General features: G+C 35.3%; 1 protein-coding gene across 1 annotated transcript; it reads right to left on the reverse strand.

Annotated features, from left to right (window-relative positions):
• Window positions 1-2,636: 2,636 nt before the first annotated feature.
• LOC120623368 (hormone receptor 4) lies at window positions 2,637-27,868 on the reverse strand. Its single transcript, XM_039889351.1, has 8 exons — window positions 27,751-27,868; window positions 17,844-17,948; window positions 11,600-12,712; window positions 11,298-11,515; window positions 10,817-11,212; window positions 9,276-9,468; window positions 3,552-3,667; window positions 2,637-3,267 (listed from the first exon to the last, which is right to left on the reverse strand). Exons 1-8 carry the CDS (start codon window positions 27,764-27,766, stop codon window positions 3,187-3,189), a joined length of 2,238 nt encoding a protein of 745 aa, XP_039745285.1. The 5' UTR covers window positions 27,767-27,868; the 3' UTR covers window positions 2,637-3,186.

A 27,868-nucleotide genomic window follows, 5' to 3' on the forward strand; every position in this document is an offset into this window, starting at 1 on the left:
CGAGGCTACGCCACTGGTTACAGGCATGTACTATGTGTTTTAAGTTTGATGACATTGATTCTTATTAAATCTAAGGTGTGAATAATTAATTATTACCTAGAACCTAAGTCCTTAGAACGAACTTTTTTGGTTGTAATTACTTAATCTTTTAATTTGACATTAATCGTCATCCTAATCTAATGGTAACTGTTCACCGTTGTTGGAACGTTTATAATTAATATATAACATTAAAAATAAAAGCTTGTACACACCTAGCGATCTTTCGCCTTATTAAAAGTAGCAATAGGTATACAGGTGACTTCTCACGGTTTGCATTTAATGGAATCAATCGTGTAGCTACATATATTTATATAATCTTTTATTTTAGGTTTAATTTTATAGGTTTGCAAAATTTATTAAATCATACGCACTCAACTAACAAGGGTTAGGTAAGGTTATGTTAGAAATTCAGGCATTTACAGGTTTTAAAAATGCTTATTTAAAAAAACAAATATGTACATTAAAAAAATATGAAACTATATATTTACGTTTTTAAGGAAGAGAAGATAACCGTGGTCAGTTTCAGATCTTTTAGTTTTCAATTTAAAATCGCATGGTGTATACAAGCCGTAATATCATTGATATCAAAGATAATAACATTAAAGTAGGCAGTGGGTATACTGACAGTGACGTTGTTAGTAAATCAGTTGGTTAATTACAAGTAATGGCTATTATTTATAGCACTATTTAAGACTAAATGTGTACAATGATTTATTACTAAAAATATGATGTTATGTACTTACCAGGTGATGTCGAGTAGGTAATAAGTTAGTTCATGTTAAGTTTTGGTCAAGATTATTAAAGTCAGCGGATAAATGAAGAGAGATGAAAAAGAGGAATGAATATAAATGAATTAAATATATAGTATAAGTATATAAGTGTTGGATTGACTTCTCTTACTATATTAAACTGATGGATTGATTATTTTGTTTATTTAAAATCTTCGTAATTTTGTAGTTTAAAAAGAAAATATCGAATACATATCCACAGGTATAAACAGCCGGCAATTAAGCAACATAAGCGCTCAGGGCGTAGTAGAGTAGACAAAATTAAGTCTCGGCAAGTTTAATCCAACACTGAGGTTATAACCTCACTTCAAGGAATGCTACAATGCTGAATTCTGATAAAGTGTAACGTACATAGGCATTTTCATAGCTCTACGACAAAGATGTCAATAATTATTTTTTTGGACACAAATCTCTTTCTACACAAATACCTAAATGTCCAATGTCTAATGTATCCTTTAGACTTTTAGACCTGTCAAATTAGTTTAGTTAAGATATTTGTGTTTAGCAAAATTGGCACCATTGTACAATAAAACTGAATGTGTAATTTTATGTTAGGATCTTAAAATACATAACATTAGTTTTCTCCTTTGTTTCAATTACAATTAGCGGAACATGTTATCAAAATGGTCTGGTAATCAAAAAAAAAAATACCCACGCAGTCTTCGAAAAAATGTAAGTATTACAATACTGTTCGTTATATATTGGTTTCTGAGACCGAAAATATGGAACTGTTAGAAAGATGAAAATTTTCAAATGTGCCTTAAGAGATAAAGCGATATCATGCAGACGTCCGATGAAAATTAATGGAATTGAGCATAAATTACACTTGAACACATCAAAGGAAGCAAAATATAACACGATAAGTAAATCTTTGAACCGTCTCCAACCGAGAATATCCGTTCTCTAAGCGGAAGATACTTCAGGAATTTACGAGGCGCACGTACTACAGACACGCGGTTACTGATTACTTAAATCTAGTTAGACCAGAGTAAAGTAAGATTTAGAACGACAATATATGCACAAGTGTCTTGCGAAATATTGGCAATAAAAATGCATAAGTTGTGACTATAGAAACTAGCGCGTAACCGCGCTACAATATGATAGCGTAAAAACAGTACAGTTGTATACAAGCAGTCTTGGTAAACACTGAGAGTAGGTACTTAGTGCTACTTACAATACGAACAAGTCATAGGTATAAAATCAGTGAGATGTTATCACCACTAGAGTATTAGTTATTCAACAAGATTGCTATCGTTGTAATATATGTCTGCGGGATGTTTCTGAAAGGTTTTGAAAACTTGCAACCCGCAGTTGCAACGTTTTTGTGCAATTCATATATATGTACCTCACTTTGCCTGAGTGCCTGGAGTATTCATCATCATACTAACCCATTATCCTCCTATTTTCTGGAGTATTTTATCAAATGACGTAACTTTGATGGTAATTTAATATTCTTAAAATAAATAAATTTTATTATTTTTACTGAAGGCAGTTTTATTTGTTGTAAATCCTGACTTGTAATTATTAGGTGAGCCCACTTTCTTAAGGCCTGCGGTACGATAGGACAGTAGAGGAAAACTACAGGGGTTATAACAACTCACTGTATACAATTAAATTAAGAATTCTCAATATTACACACCCAGCGACGAAGTCTACTGGTTAATCCTAGACAATATAAAATGCAAACTAAAACAGCAATATTTCATTTACAATTCTCTCTATAAACAACGAGCTTACCTAACTACAAATCTATCTAGTAAATTTATATTCTATATTTACAGAAATAATATATTATGCGATCTCCGACTGAAGAATTTAAATAGTAACATAATTATATATTTTACTCTATTATAAAACTAAGTAGTGTACACTACCACGTATAAAACACGCATCCAAGTCCCTGGTACTAATTAAATAATAGCTAAGTAGTTTAATTATAAATCAGTCTGTCAATTGGGACGTTTTATTTCCTCTAATAAACAATTATAAGCCAATACACACATCGATTCAACAAGGGTATAATTTACCGCACTATCCTCGCACTCAGCTTATCACTCATTGCAAAAGAAGTTTTTCACAAACATCCAAACATGAGTCCACGCACTGTCGCGATCGCTCAAGCGCGCGCGGCCGTCTCTGCGGCTGGAGATGTCGGTGGTACTCGTACGCCACTCGGTGCCTCATTTTCTCCAATTGTTTATTGTCGATGCCCGGGGGGCGCAGTGCTGGGGCGGCGATGAACACAGGGCGGTGTGGTCACTATGACGAGGGCGGTGAGAGGGCGCGGGCGCGGTGCGGGGCGCGGGCGGGGGGTCTGGCGCTCGTACATCGAGAACTAGACGCCCTGCTGCGCCATATACTATCTGATCTCCGCCGAGTTCAGCACGAAAGGTACGTAGAACATTTTACTCTCTAGTAACAGGTTCGCCGCCGCTTGAATCTGAAAGTGCACGTCGTGAGTCAGTATACTCTACTGTTTCGCTTTCGGTTTCGAATGCTCTTGCTTACTTTCTACGCGAACTGGTTTAGAACTTTTTATTGTGATAGGTATATTGAATTAGAAATGGCATAATAGTTAGGAGATACTCGTAGATATATGAAGTTAATCAATAAAAGAAGATTGCATACCAATATAAGAAATACGTAACTAAAGGAATGTCCATTAAAAGTTTCCTAGCTCATTAATAAGTTCAACGTTGAATTCTGAAAATAAAATAACCTTACCTCAGGTATTCTCGCGAAAAGCTCTTGCAGTCTACCGGGGTGGTGGGGTGCAGCGTGTTCCAAATAGCTGCGCAGAACTTGCACGTACCTATCTTGGATACTCTCTAACTCCACTTCTGAAAAGAATAAACCATTTTAAAACTGACATTATGATAGGATACCTGCGTTAATTTGCTAGTCAGAAGAGAAATATGAGTGTGCTCAACGATCGAAAAAGCATAGCAGAATAAGTTATAAAGAAAATTCAGATACTTTGCTTTAAGACTTTTAATGGGACTGACCATCTTAAGTACGTTATTGAACGAAAACTTCCCTTAGGTTTTACTTTTGCAAAAAGTTACTCTACTCGCCCACAGATGGCGATAGAAGGCGGTGTCCTAGCAATGGCGTGGAGCGCGCGGTGCGGTGGTGACGTCACGCGCTCAGTAGGTCACTCCGATAGCGGGGCAACGACCGCGGCTAGCCGTTGACCTCCGCTCGAGCGCGTTCGCGTCCTCAACCGCTATTGCCGTCCCACTCGCACGCGCTTCACGATATTGTACGCATTACGTGTAATGCTCATACCAATAACCAGACCGTTATGTCTTTTCGCTCTCGGTCAATAATGCATACTTATTTTATTTATAGCTAATTAAAGATAAATATTATATTATTATTTCAGAAATTATAGAAGAAATAATTGATTTTGGCGTGATTCATACTATTCTGTAGAGTTATTATTAGTACAAAAACATGAAAATTATAATTTTTAATAAGGCAGGTACCTAAGTAACTACTAAGTTCTACTTTTTTTCAGGGTTGAATAAGATAAAGTATGTCTAACTATGTAGGTAATGAGATATCGAAAAATTCTGCATTTTTTTTATTACTGCCATGATAACTACATCAATGCAAAATCGACTAACCTGAATCGATTAACATTGTCACGTACCTCTACCTAACATGTAGTCTCGCGCACATGTTATGTAAGCGCAAGCGAGACGAGTTAGCGACTCTAATCATTTTTTTTCGTTGCAAGCGCGCGGCAAAAGAGAAAGTTTGCTTCCGCCTCGCTATTCGCTGAGAGTGAAATGCTGTCCCGTTACGACTGACGTAACCAACGAACGATACGGACAGCAGCGGCGTAGCGATTCCCGGTAAGCGATAAATCACAGAAAGGGATCGAAGTAACTCCCGATTGAACGTTTAACCTTCGTCTTTAACAAACTTACCCGCTCAGTCTTCGCACTTCTTACTTTCAGTCAAAATATCAATTTTTTTGTCACAGGTCTTCTATTTCATGCCTTAACACCAATTTTGAATTTAAAGTAACGTAATTAGGGTACTATATACTTTTAATTGGTGCGTTCCTAGATGATACCGGAGCTAGGCGGATAGCGAACCAATTTAGATTTAACTAATTAGACTTAGAGTAGAGAATACTTGCTAATTGTTCAGCTAAAGTCCTACTATAGTTTATATACGTAAGACATTAACTTCGAATTGTAAATGTATCGCAGCCTTACTTAGGTATCTCGGAGAATATGTAGTGTGAAAAGCAATTACCTCAAGATATATTCAGTATATGTCAAATTTGTATTACGTCTAAACTCTTTCGGTAAATGCCATTTACTGATGTAAACCACCGTAACGTATACCTATTGCAAAACTAATATAAACGTTTATTGTCACCTCATACATATCCCATCACTCAGCTACACATTCAACATCACACAAAATATATAAACTCACCCATACACATGTACACACACTAGCTCAAAACCGCGGAACCGTTGCGCAAGCGTTTTCCATTTCACCTCGTAAACACTCACTGTTCACTGCGGTTATAACTATCTCACATGACTGTATACTTTCATTCTTATATCAGTGTCTTTAGTATGAGATTGCACAGCTTACAAATTGTAAGTGGCGATAGTTTTCGAGTATCATCATTTTAACACAAGGTACTATAAAGTTCAGAGTTAAATATTCCTTGTTCTAAATTATACTTGTTTCCCGTTCTAATCATATCAAATCTTTAGAAGGAAGAACGGTGTTCTAAGTTAAATGCGTTTTTATAATTTAAATGCCCCATGCCGTTTTGCGGTCGATTAGATAATTTTTTTCATTCGATCAGGAGTGATTTCTAATAACTGCAATAAAAATTTCGTTAAACTTGATTCAACGTAAAGTAAGTTTGAAAGTAACTTCAAATAATGTGATAAATGTTGCAAAATAACGAAAAGTCACAAAAGCCCCGCTTTCACAAAAGTGCTTTGAAATCCAACGATGTTTGCGAATTGAACGCGTACTAGGTGCTTATGTTACGTATTCATTGATTGTTTGAACGATGATATGGAATAAGAAATTTTAAATGTTATGTATTATTTAAAAAAAAACCCGTTATAATAATAGTAATAAATAATCAGCGAGTTTGGTTACCGAAATGCAAAAGAATAAGTGTCTGCGTGTGTTTTAAAATGGATTAGAATTAAATCAGCTTTTTCGATCAGTGCTTAATAACATTGAAGTGGGTTTTTTTTGGGACATCAAATTTGATAGTTGTCGTATGACGAGGTCACATTTTAATATTTTAAAATACGATTTTTTGTTTAGGTTCTGCAAAGGGTTGTTGCTACTACCGACATTTTGAGTGATTTACCGCATGTTAAAAAAGTGTTTTGCAGTGAACTATATTCTTTATTTTCGTAGCTAAACGGTTCAAAGGATATAAAGGTTTTAGTTGATAATATCGCTCATTTGCTGTACTCTAGAATTATACACCCCGAGAAAGGTATTAATAATTGTCACATACAACCGTTATAATTGTGTGTTTTGTTATAATAGGGCCAATTTTTTTCCAAAGATGCTGCATTGATAGTTATGACAAAAAAATTAACAATTAATTGAAGGTAACACAGCTATTTACGCCCTCAAGTTCATGCTGAATGAAAACCAGCATAACTCAAGTAATGTTTTTAAATTATAGAGACTGTTTCGGTATAAATGAGGATGTTAGAACGAGTTGACACACTAGTTAAATTAAAAAAAAAAACAACTGATATGAAAATACAATTCAAATTGGGTGTAATCAAAACGGTTTTCTTAAACTTATTACTTTACATCTAATAAGTCTAAGCACATTTATTTCTCGGAAAGTGGCTCCTGGAATATAATTAATTCTAATGAATAAATTACATGTTATTTATATGTTATTACTTCCATGTAATGTCAATATTTAGGAAAATAACATTGATAACTATGGAAAGTAAGCAATTTTCTCCATCCGTTTAAGTTAAACGAGTGAGTTAATCGTAAAATTGTATGTATTTTTTGGGTTGTTGTGTGCAGTAAGCAAGTGCTTTAACACATTTAAGAACTAGGAACTTCCCCTCAGCAAATAATGTAATCAGTTATTGTTCTATTTAACTAATGAAATAATGTTTAAACAAGTATGTGGTACCGCCATAAGGGGGGTACCTAATGACATCATTAACCCATTGTCAACCCACTACTGGGCCGGTTTCATAACATCAGAATGAGTTGGGTTTACTTGTTGTATATATATAGGTATGAAGAAAATTTGTAGAGAAACATCAATGACTTTACAAATTAATATAAAAAAATCAGTAAAAATGATTGTTTCGATAAAATTTAAAAAAAAATCGTACGATGTACGTATTATCATTTTGAAAACTGTAAGTATGTTTCGTTTCATAAACAGTGTAATTATAACGTGCACGGTGAAAATAATTTTCAAGCGTTGTGTGCGTGCGGCTGACCTACTTACAGCATCGATAACGCAGATGTCATGTTTTTCCTTCCCTACCTTAGGACGCATTTAAACACAAGCTCTCAACTTTTCTTAAAATTTATGAAACAAGAAGATAATAAAAGAAATGGTGTATTATGTAACAGTAGCTATTTACTATTTTAATTTAAAAAAAAATCTCCATATATCAGCGTCGTAACTAATTCAACGTAATTCAGTTCTCTCTTTAGATATTGGAAGAATGATATTTAGTGATGCAGTTAAATGCAACGTTTATAAATTTAAATTCATAAAAAGAAAGCTTTTATTCGCTATTTTATTTTTATTCAGACAAAAATAACATTTTAGCAATTTTGACATATCATATGTTATAAAGTCCTCCACTTTGTGACACATGTTTACACATAATTTTAGAAAATTTTGACACACTGTCAAACTTTAAACGCTAGATGAACGGGATTCTAACATAACGTCAAAGGTTTACGTTACATATATGCAATCGTAGTAAACAATAGAATTATTAGTTGAAAATTCGATTTTTAAAATTGTAACACAAACTGTGATATTTCTTGAAGTGTTAAGTAATAAATTGTGCTTTTTGTTCAAATGGATTGTCTCCGAAGTGAAATTATTGTAATATGTTCCGATGTTGATTCTAATCGATTTCGCAAGCATCTCGGTTTGAAACTGGGTTATATGTACCATAAATCATAATAATATTAACGAGCACATTTTGCGACTCCATTTTGGTGTCTTCGCGCCGAAGGTACTTACGTACTTACAGTCGTATTGCAACTTGTGAAGTTTGGATCAGTAATAATTTCGAGCTATGTAGTGGAAATTTCCAAGCATATATTTTAGTAATATCGAAAAAATACATGTCGAGATAGATCATAATATATGAAACATATTTTTAATTAGTTTACTGTTTGTAACGCGCAGTTTTTATATTTGACGGATTTTAAGCAACATAGTAGGAACTTTATCTTAATCTGAATTTTATCAACGGTTGCAAAGCTATATAATGTTAGATAAAAATATTTCAATTTTGATTAACAGAAGTTAGTGGTATACTCCTTTTTCCAGGTAAAGTAGAAAATTGCGAGATGATTAAATGTACCGACAAAAAGAACACGAAAGCGGGTATTCGGATTCTGCCCGTGACATCCAACTTGACATCTCGTACCTACGCAGTCCCGTCGTGACCACGATATCTGCAATTGGTTCGAAATATCGACAAATCCAAAATATTATCGTGGTATGTACCCGTCGAACCATATTTAAGAAATGTTGATTAGCCGCGAAAATCTTAGTTTAAAATCTTGTATAAAATATGTTCAAATTAAAATGTAAAATATATTAGCCGTATCACAATACATCACACATGCAAATAACGGTTCATCGTACACGGAAAAGGAAAATCGCTTTGTCTTTTCAAATAAGCATGCAGTCAGCCTTTACATAGAGCGCCAGGATCATATAATTATAACTTGTAACTGACCTACATACGGTGGGGCGATGCACCCTCGTCTATAAGTGGATTACAGTCGCGTTGTCAAGCAAAATCAATCGATCTTGTTGCATTAATAAAGCCAATGGTGTTTCTAACTTCATTACAACTTGTGTATTACATAGAAACTGAAGTAGGAATTTTCCTTAGAGTTTTATATAAGCGTTTGGTGTTATATAAGATACTCATAAAAAAACCTTCAAATTAACTCTTTATTTAGAATTTAGGGCATATGATGTACATATACCGATGAGTTTTTTTTTATCAACATTATAAAACAATCGCTATTTTTAGAATCAACCTGAAGAAAAAGTATAATTCAATTGGCCTAATGGTGCAAACCTAAGGTAAACAAAAGAACGGTTCATTAAAATAACTGATCATAATTTTACAATGAGGTTGATTAAATTTGTTATAATTATAAGTAACTAGACGGGAATGAAAAAAGGTTTCGAATACTCACCCTGATTAAGTAGAATGTAGACCTTCAGACAAACGTACTCCTCCATTCGGAGCTGGATGCGGCGGAACACGCAGGTTATCTGCGTCATCTTCTCCACTACAAGCCCCACGTCCAGCCGGAGTTGTTCTAACGTTATGGGCCTGCCCATTAGTGACGTTAAGCAGTTCTGTAGCGTTCTAAGGTTCGCGTTTACCTACAAAAATAATTCGTTTTAATACCACAAAAATATATAAAAATATGAGTAAGACATTCTGGATTATTTTAGACTAACAAGAAATAAATTGATCGTACAAGCATCGACGTGGGTGTGAACTGAAACTGTGGCTTTGAATTAAGAGTATATCAGTGAAAACTTTTACGGTTTCAGAAATGATTAAAATAAATAAATACCCGGAAATTCATTATCGTATTAGATTGATTTGTTATAAAAGCAAGTCTTTTCCTTGGAAGAATCAACTGAGTATAAAAAATATGTTCTTAAGACCTTAAATCTTCAGTTTCAATTTGTGCATTGACAAACATTTTATGCAAAACAGAACGTTAACCCTTATGATCAATTTATTTTTAAAAACCTAGTCAACCTTTAAATAATTATGGGTATGCAGTTTATCGATCGATCTTAGAATACGAAATATAATGCATTTTCCTGATCGTCCTAGCAAATGAAAATGTTTTAAGATTTATATTTGTAATGTATATCTAAATAAATAATCACTAAAGATTATTATTTAATTTAGGGTTGCAAAAAGGCTGCTTGAAATATGAATCGGCTTTTATGTAACAGTGCTTATGTATAATAAGCCGAAAGGAAATGCACTAGACAATGAAAACACTTTTTGTGTAACTGCCGGTATTATTGTTGCACTTATGTAATCCATACTCCGATGAAATTAAATAAGCTTTTCTTTTTGTTTTCAGATGTATTTTGGCACGCCATTTTTGTAATTCAAAAATGAATTAACACAGCATATTATTTTTAAAGATCAAAGGACACGTTCTAAGATTAATGAATCTATTATTTGAGGTTGAAAGTAATAAAAAGCAAATTGCTGTCGTTATTCGAAACACTATATTTAGTGACTTTGTTCGAAAGACAACTCATTTGATGTAATCGAATATGCATGAACAATAACACTTTAAAACCGTTCAGCATAGTTCATATTTATTCATTCATTCTAACAGCTGGTTAATAGAAACTATTGCATTTTACGATTGTAATAGAGCGGGCTATGCAGCGCAAACGTCCGAGTGCAGTGAGACGACTTTCTATTGGTTACGCAACGATGCAGATCACGTAACTACGCTCGCGCTTGTGCGGAAGTCCCTGCAGCGAATGTGATCATTTGAGTGCCTATCATTCAGGGATGCTTGGTTAGATTATGTTCTTTGTTCCACTTAAATATATTTCCTTGTTTAGTTTACTGTATTTAAATAACAACCCGGCAGATGGAATCGTGTTTGCAATCACTATGTTTACTTAGGCGATATTGTTTTACTTTTTGATTATTTAGGTGGAAAACATATTAAAAACATATATTTACCTCTTGCATGAAATCTTGTTCATGATCCGAGGAAGGTGGTGCATGTGCAAGCTTTCCGTGCATCGCCTGGTAAGCTGCTGTCGTTAAGACTGAGATCTCGTGCCATTTTTCCATCAAAAGCTTCGAATGGATTTCCATGGGTATTTCCATTATAAACGGTAACTTCTTCGTCCACGCAACCATCTTATGTACAATGGAATCACCAATTTTACAAAGCTTGTCACCTATTTCAGAGGTGTCATGAAGGAGATCAGGTAGGTGACGAACGGTGGCAATGTCTTCCATAGCATCACAGTCTATTAGCGCTCCAATCATATGTAACGCCCTTTCTAAAGGAACGGCTCGATCTCTCGATGAAGACACTGCACTTTCCAGTCTTGCTCTCAGGTGTACAACCTATAAAAAGAGTCACAGTAAATAAAAATATTCTGATTCTAATTGGCACTGAATTAAAATTCGATTCTTATTTGGAAACAATTACCTCGCTAGGGTTTGTTAAGGCAGTCTTTAAAATGGTCCCGTTCGCAAGGTGCGGTGGGAGAGGTGGTAAAGGGTCTTTTGGTTTCTCAGGTGGAGACGCCCGACTGGTTGCAGTCGCCGCTTTCGTACTCGCCTTCTTGTGTTTCTTATATTTTACTTTATACAAATTGTATACGGCACCACTATTTCGTCCACCCGGCATTCTATCTTCGCGTACGGCTATTGGAAAGAAACAAAATATTAAAAATACATTGCGTGAAAAACCAGACCAGATTAAAAGCATTATTGTTTTTAAATACATACCCTGTAAAACCATTCCTTGCTCTATACACTTTTTGAAACGGCAATACTGGCATCTATTCCGTTGCGCTTTTGTAATTTCACAGCCACCATCAGCGACACAAGTGTAAACTCGTCGATTTTGCACAGTCCTTTTAAAAAACCCTTTACAACCTTCACATGTTATAATGCCATAATGCAATCCCGTTGCTTTGTCTTCGCAGATCATACAAATCATAGGTTGCTCGTCCTCGTCACGTTCAGTCTCAGCAGCATACGTCCGTAGTTCAGGTCGAGCAGCCAAGGGACTCGCACTGGGAACACCAGCTACCCCAGCGACACTTCCCGCTGCAGCGCTTAAATTTAAGGCGTGCATTTGTTGGTGCGCTGGTAACTGGGAGACATCTCCCGCCCACAACAACTCCATGTTTAGTGAAGTCACTCGCGGCCTCCTCAGTTCACCACCAAGATTCAGCAACATTCGAGCAGCTGATTCCTCACTGCATGTACCTGGATCAGGCGTTGGTGGAGTTGGTGTATGCGAAGCACTAGCAGACGGCTCTGAACTCGTAGTTGGGGCTGGTAAAGTCCAAAACATTGTTCTCACACCACCCGATTCTCCCATAATGACCGCCGGTGCACCTCGCCATTGCGTAGAACCTCGAGATCCTGCTTTCGGCTCCAAGGGTTGCGGTGGAAAGTGTCCACCTATTAGTTCTGGCTTCACGCCGTTGATACAAGCGGCAGCTGGCCAATGTCCCGGTGATAGCGATGGATGTGTACCCTGCGGAGATGGCGCGATAGGGCGGGGCCTATAAGGCTGCGGAGATTCGGCCTGAGTACCCTCGGGCTTCTCTAGCTTGACGGAGGAGAATTGAGAAGAAGTCATAGATTCATGTTTGCCGACCAGAGAGCTTTCTGACTTGACGACGGAGGGCGCTCCTTCAAACTTGATCACTGAGTAAGGCGGTGCAGAGCGGATGACGGTGGGGTGGCACGAAGGAGAAGGAGAAGGCGAGCCGCCGCCGTCGAACACTGGCGGCGGATGCGGCGGCGTGCTGCAGCCCGCCTCGGCCATGCGCGGGGACGGCGGGCCGGGGTCCGGCGACGACGTACTGGTGTCGGCTGCCGACTCGCCTGTTCGAACATACATCAAGATTAAGAACGGTCGCAGACTTCCGCGTCTTCGCGAAAGTATAAGAGCAAGGCGTGCTTTTAATAAGTGACAAATAGAAACTAGGTGAAACGTCAACGACCGCACGGCGTGGTCGTAGTTAGTAGAAGCGCGGGGTGCGACGCAGGGACGCGACACTGCACTTCCCGCCGCCGCCGACTAGATTAGCCGGTTGCGTCATGACGCGAGCGCGGCCCCGACCACATAGAAAACTAATTTAATTCACGAATGCAATCGCAAAACATTTATTTAGAAAGGCCACTTTACGACCGAGTGCGAATGCGTTGCCCGTTGATGAACCCGCTTGTATTGAAATTTGTTTGCATATTTGTTAATTTTATAGTTTACTTTAATAGTTTACGCAATAATCCGGAACGCGGAAAGAAAAATGTGTGGAAAATATAGGAAGCGTGGCCGCGCGTTGTAACGGGTGAACGCGAGATGCGGCGCGCTGAGCGAGGAGAAAGTGAAAGCGGCGCGAGCGCAGATGCGGCGCCCGGAAGCGTTGCGCTCGTGCCCGCTACAGCAGTACAAAGGGCTCTACGAACAACCTAATACGGTGCATTAGTTAACTTTCATTTATAATATAAAAATAAATAGAAATACAACTTGAAATCATTATTTATAGGACACACAATTTAACGCAAAACCTTGCAAACACTTTTAGGTAGCTTATGTTGTTATCTATAACTGACACGGTCGAATAATACTTTATGAATATCTTCTTTATTTTTATAGTTATTTCTATATTTATACACATTTAATGAAAAACAAAAATAAATAAATTTGTTTTTCGATTTAACAAAAACTGCAAAAAATTAATTAGAGACTTTACCGACTTTTATAATAATTCAATCCATATGCGGAAGGGTAACTGCACCGGTCGGAGTTTACGTCTTTTATCACTCAATCCATTGAACTTGGAAACAACAATTATACTTCGATAACAATAACTTTCAGCACTCGAATAACCATCGTTGTGAATTTATTAAGAACTTCGGTGGCCATAAGTTTAATAGTAAGACTTACTAGCGGCGAAAATGTAAGCGCGGTTTTGTTTACGCGAGGAAAAGTCGCGAAGAAAGTTTTCCACTGGCGGCGTTTGGTAGCCGGCAGCGGGCGCGCGCAGTGAGCCCGACCTACCGCACGAGCGGCAGCGCGGGCGGCTCCCCGCGCGCTTCCCGGTCCCTCCCTCCAGCCACTATTAGGTCACTCAGACGGCCGTGCGTGCGAAGTGCAACCGCACAATGACTAGTGCAACGCGTGCACCGCTCTCGCTTCGAGGACGATCTCTATTTCACTCCGCGTCCTTTGCCACATCACTGGTGGGGACCGATCTTTCTAGCCGCGTGATGCAATCGGCTGCTGAGGTCCTAGGAAGGCTCGCTTCATAGCTAAGTGCACGTTTTGAATGCCGTTAATTACGTGTACGTATTGATTGGTGCTATAAGCGGATTTATTTTTAGTCAACGCTGAAGTGCTAAATATCATATGGCAGTAAATGGAATGAGAGAATCGATTGTATTGGAAACTATTTGCAATGAGTCCGGAAGCGTATATCGTCAGCAGACAACAATAAAGACGGTTACGCAAGTTCTTCTATGGGCCGATCTTTTTTCGATCGTTGCAAGCGAAGGTCGCGCGCGGTCAGCGACCGGAGTAACTAGGTCACACCCCTACCCCGTCTTGCCGCCTCCCTCGCGACGCCACGTGTCAGTGCGCCGCGGCCGACCACCTCACCTCGCATCTATTATTTCTCCAATATTATACCCATAAAGTCAGGAGAGCGACAGAAATAGTACGTGGGTGCAATTTCGATCCTACCACCCGATAACATCGTTAATGCATTCGTTATTCCTTATAGGTTTCGACTCGACAGTAATTTTATTTGAATCTTTCAACTATCTTGATTATTAGTTATGGATTGAGTTCCGATTCTATTTGGAATCATCAATAACATTCAGATATTATAAAATTATTTTGTAACCCTCTACCTATTATTAGATTTAGAAGTAGCAAGTATGTTTTTCAAACTTTAGTCAATAGTACTTAAGTATAGGTTTCAACCGTCGTATTTCTAAGTAAAATAATCAGCACTCATGACGTTTCGGTATACACTTCCATTAATCTACTGTAAAGTTGTATTAATCACTGCTTTCCTACCTATCATTGTACTATATATTTCATTCATAAAACATGAAGCGATCAATTTACGTGATTTTATGAACAAATTACGTATGAGACATAAAAGATAATAATATCTATAAAGTATGCATTATCTTTCCTGTCTCACATGTTATTTGTTTTATTAATAAAAAACACGAAAACAAATAGTACGGTCGAGAGATGTGAAACATAGCGTATCGGTCTCGCTATAGAATGATCCCGCTTATCTCGTTACGAGTGCACACATAGCAGTGGCACGCGGGGGTGCGTCACGATGAGGCGGTAGGCGCGGGTGCGTGGCGTCACACCGCGTCACACCCTCGCGCCGCGTCTCCGACAACGTCACGAAACGTTATCAAGATTCACGCAAATCTATAAATAATTGAACACTGTACGTCTATTTTTTTCGCAGTACGATTCGAACATTGATCTTAGCAATTTACGTTAAGTTGGCTACGTTTACGTTTAAGGTTTGGTTTAGTTTCGGATTTGTCGTATACTATTTTTCTGGCATCATTACTTTCTTAGTGCAAGTAAACGGGCCAAATACTGAACTATCAGTAATTAAAAGTTATTCAGTGCTACACGGATGAATAAAATTATCCTGAAAACAGTAAATCTGAAAATTACTGTTTACTTAATTCTCAAAAAATATTAAAGCTATTTAGAAACAACTACAAATCAAACCATTCTGTAATATTACCGTGAACTTATTAAGGTCTTATTAATTAATAAAATAGCTATACATAATCGCACAATGGCATTGGACTTGTTAAACCGGATTTTTGAAGATAATTTCGAGTTGCAAGTGAAAGTTGGCGCGATTCGTGCCGCTCGTAGCAGTACAGGTTATGCTTAGCATCGAATATTATTTAACTTTCAAAGGATGATGTCTATTATAAAACACTAATTTATTTTCTCGTGTTATGTAACTAATACGACATTGCTTCTCTAACGTTTAACTGACCTTAAATAATACGAATAGAAAAATATTTTGAACATGTAGTTTAAAAATTTAGAAAATGCCTAGGTTTGTTTTCTTCATTGTGGACTGGACAACTCGAAAACAACTCTTTGTTTTCTGCTGAAGCAGATATATTATAGCTCAGAGCTTTTATATCTCAGAGATATGAACAAAGAATAACTATTAACCAGTATTTATCTGTATTCTGTTAGGCAGCTAGCGTTTAAACTTAATTTTCCCAGCAATTCAGCAGTTTTACTATAAGATTTATTGTAATTTTGAAATGTTTATTTGTTATTCCATTATACAACAGGTAGCCCAATGTATGAAATAAAGAAGGATGCACAAGTATACTTCATAAGGAATCACCCAAAAAAAATATTAAATCAAAAGAAGCATGTTTCCATACAAACGAATTCTAAATATTTTCAAATGTTTACTTATGACCATTCTCTTGAAGATAAAAGAACGACACGCACATAGTACCTACGCTATGCGACGCGACGTGTGCCTAATAAAGTGACAGGAGTCATATGCTTTTAATTTTGAATGTCATGTTAGGGCTGTATCTGATTTATTTCAGTGAAACTATGGTTCTCCGTTTCACAGATAAGAGACAGTGCATAATGTACCTATGAAGCCTATAGAGTATTATTTCTGTTTTCATTTACATGTCGTGTTACGTTATTATTATATTTTACTGGCTGGTTAATTTTAAATCTTTTACATACGAACTGTTATATATTGACAATCTTGCAAGTTTCATTGAATGATAAATGTGTTGTTATATGGCATATATAACAACACATTTATCATACGTATAAAAAGGACAATAATTTTTTGTTTTTCATTAGTTGTATCTTTATCTCTTGACTTACGTTTTTGCGTATTTGGGGGATACTATTAATCTCCGGACTAAAACATAATCTTATAATACCTACTAACGTTTAATAAAGTCACGTTTAATCAAAATAAAATAACAGTACACAAATAGGTAACATCAGATACACTATAGTATTCGAAAGTGACATGCACTTCGTGAGCGGAGTTGTAACTGCCACTACTCCGCTCGAATAGTAATGGACCATTCGTTCCTGACCTTACAAAGTTAAATGTCAAATATCCTAAGCTTTACATGGTCGCGATGCCCAAATATAACTCTTACAACTAATAACACGAACTCCATAGCAGTATTCAGAAATTATGTACGCGATGTCTTGCTAACATCTAATTTCTAGACTGGTGACAAGCTTTTTTCACTCTTGTTACTTATCTATGTAATTGAGTATTATGTGAGTGAGCATAAATATATATAAAAAATTTCTATAATAGTATATATAAATTTATATCGGTATTTTTGTAGTTATTTTGTAAATATAGTATATACGAGTATGTTCATGTAAGATTATTTTATTTTTTGTAACATACTTTATGCACCATCTACTTTCCACTCTTTTATAGCTTCGCACGCCCAAGTTGGTTTTAAAATATTACTTTCAGTGATAAGACCGCCTTTGCACCCTAGCACTAAGTACTGTTACTGTTTTCCTTGTGTTTTTCCTAGTTTGTTGTGTTGCAATAAAGTTTCCTATTCTTTTCTATTCTTGTTATTTGGTAAAAAAAATATATTTCATAAGTCGTTCTAATGTTTCTACTTTGTTTACATTATGTGTGCCGTTCACACTCTTATGTACGTTTTTTTCGCCAAAAAATCGTAGTAAAATGATATAATTTCGGGTGCTTTTTATAATTTATTTACTGATAATACGAATTAATAAATACATAATAATTGTGTATGTCAGATGAGCAACCGACCCATTAGATAAACTGTGATGTTTACATCATTCAGAGGATTTATTCATTGGGAATTATTAATAATCAGGAACACTAAGAAAACATGAGTGCCTGTCCACGAAATTGTCAAGTACTATTTGATGTATTGCAAAAAAAAAAAAAAAACTTACCATCGCTACTACATCGGGAGTCAACTTTCCGCCTCTTTAGTTTGAGGTCTTGGAACAGACTCATGTTGTCGAGGTCACACGGGCCGCGGCTGAGTGTCATTATTCCTGCAGACAAACAAAAATATTATAAGTAAAAAAGTTCAATAATTTTTTTTATTGTTCTTCGAGAAATAATACTTTTTGTAAATAATTTATTCAGTTTGGAAGTCCGAGCTTGTATTTTATTGCTAGAAAAAAAAATTGTTTTAAATATATTCTCCAGAAAGTAAAAAATAATTTAATTTTAGCCATATACTACATTAAACTGTAAAATGATGTTGGAAAAGAGCAATCTGCTGAGTTTCTTGCCGGCTCTTCTCGGTGGAATCTGCCTTCCGAACCGTTGGTAGAGTCACAACAATTAGACTGTCTCGACGTTTCAAAGGTGTTTGTAAACTGCGCCTACTTGAAATAAATGAATTTTGAATTTTTTAATTAATTAAAGCGGCATCAACTATCCATAGTCAACTTACTGCAACCCGGAAACATATCGGGTTGGGATACATAACAGGGGCCCGAAATCACATAATATTCGTACTCATACATATTACTATCGAAATTTTTATAAATTTTCAACTCTGTAATAAGACAATATATTTTATTGTAGAAATCATGCTATTTGTCAAGAGTAATATTTTAAGGGGTTTTAACTAAAAATATTATATACATTCATGTTTCAATCAATTAACAGGTCTACTTGGCGTGGTAATTTCATCTAAATACCCACGAGTCATTGCGTGAAAGCATACTTTATTCCATTTTCATTCACCGGCATTGAGTACGTAATTTTACGACACTGATAATAAATTATTGAAGTTCGCTGGACCGTAAATTCGTGCGTACATTCGTTTATAATGACACAATAGCAACAGTCACGTGAGAATTGCTGTAGAAATGTGACGTGAATTGCATTGATGGATGAACGATTCAATTGAGGCTGGTCGCGGTTTCATTACGTCAAAGAACATATAGTAGGAACATACCGTAGGAATGGTTTAGTTAGATCGGAATCATATTTGTCTTACCTTTCTTGTCTAGTTTCCTTTTAAAGGGTTCTCTATTCCACGATTGTATTAAGCAGTTAATGAAAAATATAACTTATTTATCATAAAAATCTACTGTAAAGACAAGGAAGAATAATTAATTAGATATTTATTAATCATTTAAGTTAAAGGCCAATGTCTAGTATCTACACAGATATCAAATCGAGGTAGAATTGCGCAGCATCGTAGAGAAACGAAATTGTATTGCGTCATTTTTGTCATTTTTGCATTGCTTTACAAACCAAGAACTCAGACAAAGATACGTCAGTATGTAAGAAGAATAAAGTGTATCTCATATTGCAGGTTATAATGATTATGAATCTTACAAATTAATCGTTAGATTACAGTGGCAGCAATTTAGTTCAAATAAAATAAAATATATAATAAATACCTCGAAACAATGAAACAGGTTTAAGTAAACAGACTTCATGATTGAATTCGTCTTACTTCAATGTGTGCGGTTTCTTTTTCAGGAAAGGTTTTATAGGTTTCAATGACGTTTGACGTTATGTAACAGTTTAGATTGCGGTACACTTTATATACCTGATGGGTACCTAATACTACCTGTTCGTGCATAGGAATAAAATGCTTATTGAAAATAATCCACATACATAATGCTGGTCATTTTCATTTCAATTATTGTTGTATCCGTCAAAGTAAATATCAGTTGATAGGGATCCTTGACCTTGATATCTGTTTTGTTTTCTCGTCTCTTTGTGCTAGTAAACTTGAGACATTTATAAATGTACGTCGTGCTGTGAATTAATACACTTGCGATTTATTTATAAAGCGCTAAAATGTTACGCACTGCTTACACATTAATTTAATTATATTCAAATGCATTCTGCGTAATATAATATTAGAATTGTTACCTCTCCTTAGTATTCTGTTGTGAAATATCTTATTTGTGTACATAATTAGTTTGTTTGCTTTCGAGTAAAGTCACTCATTAGCGTAATTTAGTTAAATAATAACATTTTTATTGAATAATACGAACGTTCAAAACTGATTATTATGTTAACATTTCAGGTTCAAGCAATACAATATTATATAATAAAGGTTTATCTTGTGCAATTTTTTACTACTTTTTTGTTGTCCGTTAGTTGGTATTAAATAAATTAATTTCGTAGGAACTGGTATTTAAAATAAATTATTAATAATTTAAAAAAAATCATAGAACGTGGCTTGTAAATTTTTTGCTCTATTGCGGTCAATACCTGTTTTATAGCAACACTTATCAGTCAATAACGTTGCTTTTATATGCATACAACGTCGACTACTACGTAAAACGGTTGACGCAAAGTAATATTAAACAGTGTAGAAATTAATTAGCGACGTGGCGGTACTTGATAAAGCATATGAATCACTGCTACCACATAATCGTAAGATCGAAGCGTGAACACTTTACCAGACAGCTCATATATTATATGTACATTCTATAAGCGAAACAGTATGGAGATAAGATCTGGGATTTTAATCTATAGTTACATATACTATTTTTTGCCCACAAAAATAAAATGTCTTATGACGATTTTTATAGAATTTGAACTTGCTACTCGTATGGAACATTACGTAATACAGGAGGAAAATTTATAAGGTAAAATATTCCGTCTTAAAACTCACCCTGTATATAGTTGAACACTTAACATAATATCTGTTGAGATTAGCGTAGCAGAACAAATGTTATCAATTCTATGTCTGATAGCTAAAGTTGCTGAATTCCTTGTAAAATCAGTAATAGTAAAAAAAGTCGCAATTTATTTAAATAACTTTGTATTTTTACATAAATTGCACCATATATAAGACAAAATACAAAAAAAAATGTCTAATTCATTTAAATATAAATAAATATACTACGACCATACACACATCGCCATCTAGCCCCAAAGTAAGCGTAGCTTGTGTTATGGGTACTAATTAATAATATACATATATACAGATCAACACCCAGACACTGAAAAACATTCATGTTTATCACACAAACATTTTCCAGTTGTTGGAATCGAACCCATGGCCTTGGACTCAGAAAGCAGGGTCGCTGCCCACTGCGCCAATCGGCCGTCAAAATATATTATCGACTACTCCAGATGTCACCAAATTCCACTAAAAATAATAATAAGAGGTAACATTATACGCTTTGTCAGAATATTTTAAAATATGAACCAACTTTTGTGTTTTTGCGGCTTAAAAAATGAAACCCCGCAAAAACACAACTTTTGTCGCCGCACGCCGAATCGAAAGTAGTGCATTATTTAGTATTTGCGGCTCGACTCACAATGTGCGAACAGCTGTGAGTGCAACGTTCGGTAATTCAAATTTGTTACGACAGAGATAAACTAGCTCTTTAAAATAAACGTTAACGTGTCAAAGACCTTGATAATGGCGTACAAATTAAGCGAATAAAATAATTCGCGGGTGGAGAGCGTCTTTTGCGTCGCGAATTTCGACGAGGTCGGAGTAGACTTCCGTAAACTGTTTGTAGGAAATACGGATGATGGCATATCATTTGATGAAAGTGTTTTTAATAAATAAACAATAAAATATGCATGTTTAGTCATGAACTAATCAAATTTGTTTTTAGCTTGCTTCAGTGAACGCAGATCTCCTAAAGTTATTGTAGTTGGCATGAAAGCGCTTACACAAAATAATAAATACGGAAAGATTCTTAAGTCCGATGTGTTAAGAAATTAAGGAAAAAATCCAATCTCTCTATGCAACTGTAACTTTTAGAGCTGTGCCTTTTATTAAATTAAAAAGCACTTGACAATGAAGAAAAAAATTTGAGCAAACCAGCATGCCTGAGAGTTGTCCATAATGTTTTTGAAGGCGTGTGAAGCCTACCAATACGCATTTAGTCAGCGTTGCCAACAGATTTAACCCTTCCCGGTGCCCTGTAATAGGCCGGTAAGGGACAATGATACTGCTACATTCTTAAACTTAAGAGATATTGTTCTCAATCATTTGTTTCACATCGTTAGTTTTCGTTTGTTTTTTTATAGACAAGTTTTGCTACTGACACTCGAACTATGAACTATTCACACCAAAATGGGTATTGCTCGAAATAATAATTATTTAGGCGTCAACGGTGACAAATAGATTGGCGACAACAGACTGAACTTGAAACGACTACAGGTTAATACGGCTCGAGGTAATATAACAAGGAAGTTCATCGTTTTGAATAAAAGAATCTTAACGAGTTTAGGACTGAGATTATTTAATGAAGTGTTATATGGAATTAAATCAATTGCTCCCTTTTACTTTAATAAACACGAGGATGATTATATCAAGGTAGCAAAGGATTAACGAAATCAAAAGAAATCGATTCATCGGTTAAATATTTGGTACGTTGGCTCTTTTAGTTTTGGCGTTATGGCGCTTAAATATCAACCAAAATAAAACTTTTCTTATCTAGAGAGGAGGTATCTAGGAGATATTTTCACAATATTTAACACGTTCCAGGGATATCTAAGTTTGCGTCTAATCCAGTGGTTGCGTCTGGCGCCACAGTTTTTATTAAAACACATCATGCTTCAGTTTTACTTTGTCATGGCAACGAGATAGCGAGGCAAAACGTCGATGTTCATCATTACAACGACGAACGTTTGTAACGATGTTACAAAACCCGGCCGGTGTACAGGACGATGGAAGAAATATATGTCAAGCTGAGAAAGTCCCAAAACCCAATGAAACAGCTGACATGTTTTATAATACTTTATAACAAATAATACCAATGCCATGTTAGGTTACAACGAGGAATTTGTATTCAAGCAGTTACGCGGCTTTGAAACAGCATTTTAATTTGACTCCAGTTACCCGGTTTGGTCTCAAAGCTTACATGCACGTATGAATACGTTAGCGGTTAGAGTCGATTCAGAAGGAAGTGACACATGGCCTCTACCATGGTCATCGGCTTATCGCTCGACAGACATACATAAAACCACTTGCCGTCTTGTGCCGCTTGTCCTCCCACTGACAAATTATTTACATTTTTTACTATCAGGTAAGTGTCCAAATTGAATTAAAAGGTAAATACGCGAAATATTACGAGAGTGTGATAAATTATTTTTTTCATTAAAAATGCACAATATATTATTTTTACTCTGAAAAATGTATTAAATCTAAATGTTTTCAATTTTGTAAAGTAGCTTTTAATGTACAAACTGTTAAGATATAATACTAATTATCTGGGGTCGTAAGAAATCTGAAAATTAGTGTGCCAGTTGTGGGTTCTATCTATATTTTGCAATTTACCACGATTTGAGATCAAATCACCTCACTTCAATAAGCATTACAAATTCCAGTGATGTAGAGTGTCGAATAGGAAACATGTTGGTTCCGGGCATTACAATGTCATTGCCGCTTCGAGGCCGCCCACCCGTTTTGGCGTCCGTCTGATACCACACTTGCTTAATCTACCTTACACCTTGTAACTATGTCAAGAAATTATATTAAGACCATTTACGTAGGAAAAGGAAGTTGCTCAAAATTTTGCTCTTTCATATATGTATACTGAAAAAGTAAATTAGACAGGCCCTACTTCTTATTTGCATCCAGATGTGGCATGCTACGAGTTTCTATACACAGCTCTACGAAGCTCTACGACGTTCTATATCTCAATCTTTCAACTATATTTAAATTATGTTTAGGTCTATCTACACCTGTGCACTTTATTTATCACTTAGTATATGCGTAGTAAAATCTGAGATCAGTCCTGTGTAAAGTTAATTTGACAATTTAAGACGCAAGATGAAGATGAAAGCGCACGAGACGGAATATAACTTTTCTTGTGCAGATGAATTCAATATTTTCGTACCAAGATTCGTATCATTCTCATCAATCTCATAAAAATCTTTTTAAATCAAACTTCATAAAATTTATAACAAAAAATATATGGAAAACTGAAATATTTACATATATAAATATGTGTAAAGATCTTAAGCAGGATTTTGGTGTCGGTTGCGACTTAGCCTTCGGCTTAATGCCTTGACATTCAACAAGCACGATCGCTCAATCATTCCATTTAAAAACTATACTCACTTCCGATCTATTCACTTCCTATTTCGTATACTATATATTAAAATAGAAACATATATTTATGTGACTTTACTATAACATAAGACTTCCGTATAGATTCCGTCCAACTTTAAAGATTATTTATTATAAGAATACGAGTACTTTGAACATTTTCATAAAGTATCCAAAATGCTGTCTCAAAAAGTGTATCTGTATAGTTAGAAATAGGAACAAAAGTTGAACAATGTATTTTACATTGTCACAATTCTACCTCTATTATTTAGTAACAACTAGCGTCCTCCCACTACAATGTTTTGAAAGGAAGCAGTGACATTCAGAACCTTTTCGCTTTCACCGCATTGGAAAGTGAGCGTAAAAAATGTATTTTGGCAACAGCAAAATGGCGCGAGTCCATCGACCTCATCGAGTCATAGACCATAAACAAAGGAACCACCGTTTTGTAACAAAAGTGATAATCATACTTTCGGTTGAAAATAATGTATACTGTTTTAAGTACTTCTTATCCAAAATGATAACAGATTATGGGTTTGATATAAATTTCCAGCATCTTGGGAACTGTGCCTCGCTGCGGTGGTTTCGAGGACGTTTTAGATTTTATTTAGTTTTTAAATAGTTTATTTTAGGTTATAGTTATGTATTAATAAGAATTATATTTTATTTAGTAAATACATCAAAGTTTCATATAAATATAATATATATAACAAATATTATATTTCTTAAAATATAATGTATTTATCAATATATTTTAGTTTATTTCTTTCACATTTTTTTTTATAAATATAACCTAAAATAAACTATGTAAAACTAAATAAAATCTAAAACGTCTTCAAAACCATAGCAGCGAGGCACAGTTCCTAAGATGCTGGCAGCGTTGCCCCTTTGGATGGTCAAACTAATTCGTTGGCCAAGGTACTGCCCACTCTAGGATCACCGGTAGACTCGATAACCCTTTTCGATCATTTTAATATAATATATATTAATATTTTATTTATTTTTTCTAAATTTGTAATCTATTCGGGACCACGCAGTGATATAAATTCCTGCAGGTAATATTCAGCCATTTGTTTGGTATTAGGGTTAGTTTTGTTTGCTTGTTATTATTCATAGATGACTAGCTGATGCCCGCGATTTCGTCTGCGTTTGATTTTGTTTTTTGATGTGGCATTAAATTTAGTTGTAGTTCTAAAAAAAATTAAAGTAGTTAGGTACTCAGTATCGCAAAGCCTCGAATGAGGAGTTTGCTCCAACCACAGTTTGGACAAAATTAAACACATATTATAACCGCTAGAGTATAAAAATAATTATTTTAATCAGTTATAATTTGTCGGAGTTATGGTATAAATTGTCAAACACTTTCATCCACTCTCCCAAAGTAACCGCTTATTGTCGGGAAAAAAAGTATTTTATTTTACTTTTAACACTTCCAAGAATATGTGTACAAAGTTTCATGAGGATCGTAACAAACAAACTTACATTTACATTTATAATATTATGTAGGGATATTAGATTGAATCAATATGATTGTCGGAACCAATAATTTACTATGATAGTATACACTTAGAGATTACATAGCAATCATTGTTAATACGGGTTAACGGCATACTATAAAACTCCTTTCCGATTCTTGTTATAGAGCGATACGAGTAAGGGTTCAGTTAGGTTCTAGGCATAGTTCCACTTGATGTCTGCGCAGGCCCTTATGTAGTCACGATCGTGATTCACGAGACGATTTGGGAATGTCATGGCTAACACTCAACGGTACTGCCTTTGTTTTGCAATATATGCAAGTTTATTTCAAAGTAGAATATTTTATTCTGTTACGCTTGACTGCGATCTGACCTGATAGTAAATAACGCTGCTATCCAATATAAAAGCGCATTAACCTAGTCGAGGTAAGATTTATTTTTTGCAGTCCAGCTCCTTGTGTCGGAGAGCACTTAAAGAATAATATATTAGTACATCTGATATTAAACTTTTAATCCCGCTTTGAAGTAGCATCTAACGTTTCCCTATCTTGTATGAGAAAGGAGGCCTCAGCCAAAGCGTGGGACATAGCTGGGGGATGATTCATAATGGGATTCTATACAGTATCGTATGGATAGCAATATTCCTGGCTGGATGGCTATTAGGCCAGTTAGTTTGATGGGAGAAGTCTCCACCAGAACTAGACCAGAGTTAAATTGAAAATACCCCAAATTAATCCACGTCAGGAATTGAACCAAGCGTCTGTGAATTATAAGGCACTCAACGCTGCGCCTAACAGGTCAAATCTATTTGCACAATAAGACATTGAGCGAATTGCTTAATTCAATTGGTAAGACATCACTAGCAATAACAATGAGCGTATTGTGGAGAATAGTTTTTTATTTATTGATATTTTTTTGAGCACTTCGTTAGGTTTGTACTGGACTTGTTTACAACTAGGTTCTGTTTTGTGTTTGACCCACGTCACATTATTAAATTGTATCTAAATAAAATAACCTTCCTCAATAATCAAGATATCTTACGCAAAAATATTTGGTACATTTTCTCAATTCTGGAGCTTATTTGGCGTCACGAAAATCCAGCGGGAAATTTTTATTTTCCCTAGAAACTCTCGTACTATCTCTAAATCAAATGTTGTCAAAATTTGTAAAATAGTTGAGCCATGCAACGAATTCCTAACATACACTTTCGCATTTGTAATAAGTTAATATTAGTTTAGATCTACATTATGTTTGTCAACTAATAGCGGAACCCACAAAAATGTGAGCAGTATTTACCGTGACAAACTTGAAACTATATAAATGGTATATGTTTGTAATATAGTGGTAATATAGGCTGCATATAAAGTCAGCTTAGATAGAACTGTCAATTAGTATCGCTTGACAGTTAAAATTGACCAAATAGTGCCTATTATAGATAGAAACAAAAGAAAGGTATAACTTCAATATATTAAATAAATAATCCAATAATAATCTAAAAATATATCTTGCATTTGTTTTAAAACTATAGTTTAATTTCATTAGGATGTCTTTCAAATATCCGAGTGAAAATGATCCAGCATGCGAGGTGTGATTTGAGCTCGAGTAAACTGAGAAGTTAGTTCAAGCTCAGAAAAACCCAAATAAAGTCCTAGTTCTAGTAGGAAGTCGGTCCTAACACTGGAACGATTTCGATGCGGTTTACTATACCAAATTGGTATCACTTTCGGGCAAGGATTTGAAACATGTTTCAAAGATTTAAGCCCTTATAATACCAGATTTAAGCCCTTTTAAAATTTGTTATACATTTGCTTACCGTAACTTATTAGAATTTTTTACATTATAAATTTGAATTAAGCTATTTAAAACAATAATACACCTTATTATGAACTTGTTTTCTGATATTTATCTATTTATCAATCCATCATAATATCAATAAGAAAACAAATTTGTAATCTGTGGTGATGATATATAAAATGTCAAATTTGAAGCTAGTGTGAATATTGATTAAATTATACATTATTTATTACGGTCTATTTTTCACTACATAATGAGCTTGAATGCATATTTTTGTTTTTTTCCATGTAGAAAGCAAGTTTCGCTATCGTAGCAAGGTTCGTAGCAAACCACTACGGTGCGCTACGAGAATGCGAGTTTACTGTTAACTTTAAATGTAATTCAATTTTACTTACATTGTTTTGTTTTTTTTAACACAAATGTAACATTATAAGATCTTTGTTTAAAAATTAAATTTTGTTTTAAATTTTTTTGAATGTTATAAATTTCACTTTTAGTAAATGTGAAAATATAGATAATTTAAATATTTACCCATTGTAGAGGTCATCGTCTGCAGTTGCAGTGCGTGTGCGGAGGCGTCGAGCGCCTCGGGCCCCAGCTTGTCGCCAGCCGACAGTTTGCTTAGCGCTGCAGCTTGCACATCACACAA

Source organism: Pararge aegeria, chromosome 4, assembly GCF_905163445.1.
Source record: "Pararge aegeria chromosome 4, ilParAegt1.1, whole genome shotgun sequence".
Classification (NCBI taxonomy): domain Eukaryota; kingdom Metazoa; phylum Arthropoda; class Insecta; order Lepidoptera; family Nymphalidae; genus Pararge; species Pararge aegeria.

What these genes read in the sequence shown, in the direction of transcription:
- LOC120623368 (XM_039889351.1), bottom strand. An exon ending in CTCCCGATGTAGTAGCGATG is followed by an intron (nt 12,713 to 17,843) that starts GTAAGTTTTTTT and finishes ATGTTCGAACAG; the next exon opens with GCGAGTCGGCAGCCGACACC. An exon ending in TTTTCGCGAGAATACCTGAG is followed by an intron (nt 3,268 to 3,551) that starts GTAAGGTTATTT and finishes GTGCACTTTCAG; the next exon opens with ATTCAAGCGGCGGCGAACCT.